Source organism: Echinops telfairi, unplaced genomic scaffold (assembly GCF_000313985.2).
Source record: "Echinops telfairi isolate 266 unplaced genomic scaffold, ASM31398v2 ScPeMD7_7469;HRSCAF=8507_1, whole genome shotgun sequence".
NCBI lineage: Eukaryota > Metazoa > Chordata > Mammalia > Afrosoricida > Tenrecidae > Echinops > Echinops telfairi.
In genome coordinates, this window is record NW_022111373.1 from 97,914,793 (window position 1) to 97,923,038 (window position 8,246).

At 36.4% G+C, this 8,246-nt stretch overlaps 1 protein-coding gene across 1 annotated transcript in view; it reads right to left on the bottom strand.

Moving 5' to 3' along the window:
- The window catches only part of MTREX (Mtr4 exosome RNA helicase), an 81,993-nt gene that overhangs the window by 17,524 nt on the left and 56,223 nt on the right, over nucleotides 1–8,246 (bottom strand). Inside the window, exons 20-22 of the mRNA XM_004703615.2 lie at nucleotides 5,819–5,929; nucleotides 3,596–3,784; nucleotides 2,539–2,702 (exon numbers count right to left, since the gene is read on the bottom strand). Of these exons, the coding sequence (XP_004703672.1) occupies nucleotides 2,539–2,702; nucleotides 3,596–3,784; nucleotides 5,819–5,929 (464 nt within the window). The remainder of the gene's footprint in view (nucleotides 1–2,538; nucleotides 2,703–3,595; nucleotides 3,785–5,818; nucleotides 5,930–8,246) is intronic.

The following is an 8,246-nucleotide window of genomic DNA, read 5'->3' on the forward strand; positions in this document are numbered from 1 at the left end:
TCAACACCTTGTGATCACACAAGTTGTGTGTACTTCTTCCACGTGGGCTTTGTTTCTCAGCTAGGTGGCTGCTTGTTTATCTTCAAGCTTTTATGCAAGTTTCCTGGTCACTCTTATCAGTGCAGCTTTCCATTTTCTTAAGACTTTTTTCTAATAAGCCTTCATGGTTATCCTGTGACCAAGAAAATTTACCAAGATTACCAGTTCCCTGCCCCCCTTGGGAATCCCAAATAGTCAACAGAACTTTCTGTACTGACTCCTCTGCCTTGAATTGGTCCTGTTTTGATTGGACCTTCACACTCAAGGCACCCTAATGAGACTGAGACAAGTATATTACCAAGGGTATGTCTGACTACATCCACTGATCTCTGACACATGCTTAAATATGTTTTGATTGGAATAAGCCCATATATATGTATGAAGAAATCCCTCAATGAAATACCTCCTTCATCATGACCTACCCTCATATAATCAAAATTAGTAATATCCTTTGCATGCAATTAACTGCTGCTCATAAATCTGTGCACGAACACGAATAATGAAGCTTTTGTAAATAATAGATTTAAAATATATCACTAACAAGTGCATCATTATGTTTTTTTCTTGTGCCTGTATTATTAAAAATCAATTCCGATTCCTGATTTCAAACATATCTTTATTAGGTTCTAGCTCATTACTTTGGTTCTTCTTCTTATATCAAAAACCTCCATTAAAGTAGTTTAAAAGATTTTGACAACTTAGGACTTTGTTGGAGAAAGGGCATCTTTTCTGGTCCAAAATTAAAAACATTATTTTTAGATTTATATTCTAAAGATAAAAATTTATATGAGAATGATCAATTTAACAATATTTTTCTTTTCAACGTGCTTTTTACTCATTTCCTAGTATGCATAATTACTTTCAGTATTTTACCACTTATGAATGTTTTAGGTGCACAGAATCATACATGATTTCGATCACAAGCTCCTCTAGCAAAATGAAATGGTCAAGTTTTTACCACAACGCCTTATACAACTAAGTCCTCCCTCCTTATTGAATAAGGAAATGAGGATCTTATTTCCTACTGCTGCTTACAAATGTAATGCAATGTTTGCCCAATGATTCTTGAGTTTAATAAATTACCTAAATTCAATTTCACCATCATTGTTGAAGTCTGTTGTTTTCAGGTGCTGTCCCTTCAGTTTGGTCTCACTGAAACCAAGCCCTATGTGCAACAGAAGGACACAGTTCCTAGCGCTACATCATCCTCACAATTGCTCCTAGGTTTGTTTGAGCCCGCTGTTGCAGCCCCTATGTCAATCCATCACATTCAGAGTTTTCCTCTTTTCCATTGCCCCTCCACTTAACCAATCAGGAGGGCCTTCCCCAAGGATTGGTCACTCCAGGTAGTATGTCCAAAGTACGTGAGACAATCTCACCCTCTATGCATCTAAGGAGCATCCTGGCCGTGCTTCTTCACAGAGAGAAATGTTCTTTCTTCTAGCAAAGCATGGTACATATGATCCCAGAGTACTTAATTCTTCAGGCTTCCTTATTCACTAGTCAGGTTCCACATCCATACGAGGGGATAGAAACACCATATTATAAATGACTTGAGTTAGGCACACACTAGTCCTCAAAGTGACATCTTTGCTCTTTCACATGTTAAAGTCATCTTTTGCAGCAGCTCTGCCCAAATGCAATATGCTTCACTTGACTTCTTGACTGCTGCTTCCACGAGGGATGACTGTGTATTGAAGCAAAATCAAATCCTTGGCAACTTCAATATTTTCCATTTATTACAATACTGTTTATTGACGTAGCTGTGAAGAAGGGAGGGAAAAGGAAAGTAGGAAAGGGAGAGGAAAAGACCCAAACATTTCCCAACTGCTCAGGAATCCTGCTGTTTTTATTAACCACATATGCGTCAGCAATTACATGGGAACTGGAGCTACAACAGTTTAACTAGCCCCACCCAAGTGACCGACCAAAGAAACCATGAGAGAGAAAAAATGATTATCGCTGTTGTTCTAGGCCACTTAGTTTTGTGGTCATATTTGTAATGTGACACAAAAGTACCAGAACAAACAATATCTTACATCCAATTTTAAACTGTAACCTATAGTACTTTTTGTTCTAATACCCAATCATTACAATAAACCTTTGATAAAATATGCTATGTTTATCACAGGATAACAAGTATTAGACGAAATTTCCAGATGGGAAAATGTCCATAATTGTAAAAATTTAAGTACAAAGAAAGAACTATGTATAAATAAAATGACAATTACATAAGCCCATGGAGCACTTAAAAAACAAAGCAAATGCATCAAAACGCTCACTAGCCGTGCTTGTAATATAAATTAGTGGTATACAAGAGATATTTTTTAATTTTCCTTTTGCGATTCATCAACCTAGGGTCCAAATCTAATCAATTATGTAATGTATTATAAAAACTTTGAATTTTAAAAGTAGGTCTTTTCCTCCACAAAGATGAAAAGGCCTCAAGTTTAGACCCGCATCCTTTATCAAAACCCACTTCCTTATCTATGGTTTTACCTGCTGATCTCACACGCCACTCGCCCTTTCATCTCTATGACATCAGAAGAGGTAGCAAACCCCAGCCTTCTTAAAACACGTTTGCGACACTTGAGCTCATCCACCTGTAGGACGGTCCTTGCTTTCTTCAGTTCTCGCTTTGCAGATTTAATATCTAAGGCAATCTAAGGACATAAGAATAGAGAGGAAGTGAGTCATGTAAAATAGGATTTACTCAAAAATCGACTATTTTATAAGGGCAACTTTCCCAACATACTGTGCTGTGTACAATTCAGTGCAAAAAAGAAGCAAGATAAGAGCTTCTTAGATGCCTTTCCTGGATGTTACTCAAGAGGAATGATGAACCAGAAAACTACTACCTTAAAAACCACCATTCACCTCTGCTTTTCATACTATGGTGGCTGGCAAGTTACTGTGATGTGGGAAGCTATGGCACCAGTATTTCAAACACCAGCAGGGTCACCCATGGTGGACAAGTTTCAGCGAAGCTTCCAGAGTAAGATTAGGAAGAAAGAAGAGATGTCTACTTCTGAGGGACTAGACACTAAAAACTTAGGAGTAGCAATGAAGCACTGTCTGACACGGTGCTAGATGAGCTCCAAAGGCAGCAATGGGGTCCACCAAAAGAAAACCCTCTGCCAGCAAGTGGATTCCATAGGACAGAACACAGCTGCCCCAGGGGGCTTGTGTGGCTGTTCAATTGTAACGGATGCAGAAAGCATCAGCTTTCTTCCACGGAGCAGCTGAAGGGTACAAAATGCTGATTGTGCAGGTAGCTGCCTAAGTCATGACCCACTGCACCACCAGGACTCCTTAATACAGCTCATATCATGGTCTACAGTTAGTTAACCTGTTTTTCTGTTCTTTCCCTCCTGATAACCAGTTTCTTTTCAGTCCTTTGCCCCAGAAAAGTATCTAATCACAGCTGCAGGAGCTGAAAGTTTACAAAAAATGATAACTAGTTAATGTTCCTGTTTCAGTTGAAGAAACACATGGGAAAACAACAAAATTTCATTTATTTAATATACAAAATTCTACCATAAAAAAATTGTCATACCTGTGCTTTTTTTTCACAAAGCGTATACACAGTTTCCAAATTTGGATCATTGTGAAGTGGATGAGAATACATTCGATGCTCAAAAGCCTCCACTTTCTGGATGACTTTTTTCAGTCCATGGTCTTGGATACCCATATCGTCAATGGGGTCCAATAAAGGGACACCATCTGGAAAGCGCTTTTGCACTTCCTAAAATGAAGTATTTAAAGTTTCACTTTTCACCATGTAAACAAAAGTATTATGAAGACTAACACAATTCAATAGTTCCTTTTAGTTTTCTTCCCATATACACAAACATAAAAATGAAAGTTTAACCTTAAAAATACGATTGTAAATATATTCACTGCTTAAATGGGAAGCATTTTCTGATTATATCTGTCTTGAAAATTTCCCCCCTATATGATTTACTGACATAGAAATGTATGAAAGGGCTTCAAAAATCCTTGGGGGGAAAAAATCCATTATCTCCTCATTCCATTCATCTATGAAACGTTTTGAAAGCCCCCTATATTAAACTTATTAATAAGATGTAGTATATTATACATTTCAGTAGTTCTGGATGTGGGGCAACATACTGGTAAACCCAGTAGTGTATATTTAAGTTGTAACATTTTGCCTTCGTTAAAACTCCTGCATTAAGTATCTCCAGTGCAAATGGTTTCCCATGTTCAGACTGCTTCATTTGGGTATATTGCTAAAGAAAGACAAAACTGAGTCAAAAGGTAATTATTGAATAAAATAAGCATCATGTGTTTATCTCATGATAAGCTTCTTCAGAGATTTTCAGGTCTTGGATAGCCTTAACGGTATGATATGGTAGGCAATCAGGTGAGGCGAGGAAAAGAGCATGCTAAGAGTAAAGTGACTTAAATGCAAACGATTCAAAGATATATGACTAAGGGTGTTCGAAATAAACCTATAATACAAGCTGTTTCAAAAGGTTGATATCTCTGTTAAGTACCTAGAATAGTTTCCAGATCTGTTTGCCCTACATAAAAGGAGCTATATTTTCAGAACAAGATGGCAAAATCATAGAGTTTAATCTGACCAACTTGTACATATAAAGAATATGAGCCACAGGCATGGAATTTAGGAGAAAAGAAAACTTTACTTCTAAAGTTTAAAGAAGTACAATTAAGTATCAGAAGGGAAGTCGATAGTCATAAGATGAAAGCTTTAATTAGCAGACTCGTTTTCTTGATTCCTTCTCATCTGTTTTCTCAATACAGAGGACTGAGAAGTCTAATGAAGACAGTCCAATCTCATTTAAATGATGAAGCAAAACTGAGCTTTAGAGAGATTGCAAGTAAAGTTCACGTCAAAAGTGAAATATTTTTGACAGAGCATTTGCCAATAACTTCAAGAAAAATTCATTTCAACTGAAGTTTCAGTTTTGAAAATTGATACTTGACCAGATTCAAAAGAACAAACTAATCAACTTTTCAGAAGTGTGGCATTATTTAAGTTGTGCCATTATTTTGAAAACACTGAGAAATCATTGTTAGTAGGACTTACAAGTCAATGAACTTGTAAGATATATTTATACCAATACCACCAGATCAATGGTCCTGAAGCCTTTTAAGGATATTTGTTGTTCTGCTGAGTATCAAAATGCACACAAAGTGTTTTATACAGCTGTCAAGAGAATCATTCACTTCAGTAACCTCACCTATGAATCTCTAAAGCTGCCATTCTACATGGGAAGAATTTTCTCTCTCTTTGTTTTATGAGGTTCTAGAACAGTCACTCATGATACAGTAAATGCTACTCAAATGTTTTGAACTAAATAAATTAAAAAGTCATATTTTTAACTGGGAAATATTTTTCTAGAAAGCTTTGATTTTCCCTATGAAAAGTGAAAATTGTTTTTATCTATTTATTCAGTAGACTAAAAAATAGCTATTTAGCCCTGGCAAATGATTCTCCATACAAGACTTAAAATATGACCTAAACAGGTTTTCATTCATAACAAATAAAAATGTTTAGCATTTAATGGTGACAATTAATAATCCATGGTTTTAGTAATTTATTGCTGGATTCAAAAATCGAGGGCAACTAATAATTAGATCTGCCATTACTGCTTTTACTTTTAAAAAGATTGCCAATATCGATAGTTTAGATATAATAAGCATTCCTGAGATAGCAATATATTTAATAGCCTTTTACTTGTCTTTTTAATAAAACGTATTGTTTAAATTTGATTTACACAATTAACACACATACCTGTATTGATTTTAAAACACTCTGCCTATTGTCCACTGGTCGAAGGTCTTTAGGAATATAAAGCCTAACACTGCTGATAGCAGACAGGAGATGGATCAAAACTGGAACAACCTACCAATAAAAAGTTACACAATATTACAATTTAAAAGTATATATTTTAAAATGATGCCATTTGAAATCTTAACTAGGATTCTTAAAAAAAAAAAAGCTGCACTCAATGCATGACAATATGTTATGCTGTGATGGCTTAAAAGTTGCTACGATGGTAGAAACTATGTCACTGCTACTTCAAATGTCAGGAGGGTCACCCTGGAAGGCAAAGCTTCCAGTTTAAGAAAGACTAACAAAAAAGCCTACCAATGTACTTCTAAAGCGTAGCCCCACCCCACCCACCCCCCCAAAAATCCTATGGATCATAGACTATTACCCAATATTTCAAATTGGCAACTTTGGCTGGATTGTCAGAAAAGGCCTGGTTGCTGGAGAAGACCACCATATTTGGTAGTAGGCCAGCAAAGGTGAAGGAAACTCTCTGGGAAATGGTATGACACAATTGGGGACTCAACCCCCAAATGATCATGAAGACAACACAGGACCAGGCAACACTTCATTCTGTCACACATGGGGTTGCCAAGAGTTGATGGTGGCTAACAATGGGGCCTTGGAAAGTTCCAACATTCCTGGGGGTTTACAAGGCATTCACATGCATGGGGTTGAATCCATATGCAGGAAACATGAGGGTAAGTATAATAGTGTTGCTATTAAGGTTGCAGTTCATACATGCAAAGGTTTATTCCAAATAAAATGTGCTTAAACATGCCTCTGCCATCAGTGACAGGTTCCCAGGGTATTCGCTGGGCTAGTGCAATTCAAGGCAGAGTGAAGCCCACTAAGGTGGTTATGGTGTGTGTGTGTAATTCCAAGAAGGACACAGGACAATAATGAAGTCATTAAAAATCTTAACCCTGTAACGCCGAGCGCGACGTTTTCATAACATTTAATTAAATGTATCTGGTACCAAAATTATAAAGCTTTTGGAGCCGACAAAGATGTCGACGAAATCGTTGCACTTTACTAGTACAAATGCATACCGCAGGTCATGCATTTTAGCGGCAAAATGCTTGAATAGTGGCACATGTTTTGACCAATTGTGCATTTGAAGTTAAGCGGTCATTTGCATTCAGTGCATTTTACGATAACTTTCAATCTAGTGAAGTTTGAGTGTTGATGTTGTTTGTATATGTTCATAAAACTGTAGTTTAATGTCAAAGGTGTAATACTCATAAAAAGACATTATATTTATTATATATTTCTGCTTTTCCAAAACATAACAAATTCGTTAGGTTTGTCTTTTGAATCGACGGTGACAAAAATCACCACAGCATGGATTGTGATTTGTTTTATGGAAAACGGCAAATTTATGACCTAGATGGAAATGGTACAGACTCAGACAAGGAATCAGATGCAATATGGATGAAGTGGTAAATAAAATGTGTATTACATTAAAAAAAAATTTTATAACATAACATTTTGATTATATTGCTATTCAAACTATTTTGATAACAATATTTTTCCCATGATAGGAAGGTGAATATATGCCTGATTATTCTAATTTGGATGAATTAGAAGACCTTGTAGTTAGTAATGATAATACTAGTGAAGATGAGTTAAAAACTTCAGTTGTTGAAGTCAAAGAATCAATTCCAAGTTCAAAGCCATTTCCACCAAGAAATCAAAGAATTCCTCTTTGGTACCAGACGGTACAGCTAGACCTATGCCTGAATGGTTAGGACAAATAGATTCTTCTGGAGTAGTAAAACGTCCTGTTGAATATTTTAGACATTTTTTTTCAAAGGATATCATTGCTCATATTGTCGCTCAATCAAATCTTTATGCAATCCAGCAAAATTCCAATAAGCCTCTTATACTGAGCAGCCAGGAACTTGAGCAATTTTGGGGTACACTGCTTGCTATGCCGATGGTGAAGCTCTCAAATTCACGTTTATATTGGAAGAGCAAACTAAACTGTCCTATTGTATCGGAAGTGATAAGTAGAGATAGATGGGAAGATATATAGTCCAAGATTCACTTCCATGATAATTCACAAATTCCCAAAGTCTGCAAGAGTTCAAAATGAGCATCACCGAAGCTCTTCATCTTGAAGGAAAAAGTAATAGAGCAACAAGAGGCAGACCTTCTGCTAGCTTTACTGATGCTGAGTTTGCTACAAAAAGAGAAGAGGTCCTGCCACTAGAAGTCTCCCTGGAAGAGATACCCATTTGGATGGTCTTCACCATTACCCTGAGGTCACAGAGGAAGATGCAAAAATGTAAATTGCAAGAGTGCACCAGTATTTTTCTGCAGTAAATGCAAAGTTGAGCTTTGTATCACAAAAGAAAAAAAATTGTTTTCTTTAATTTCACACTAA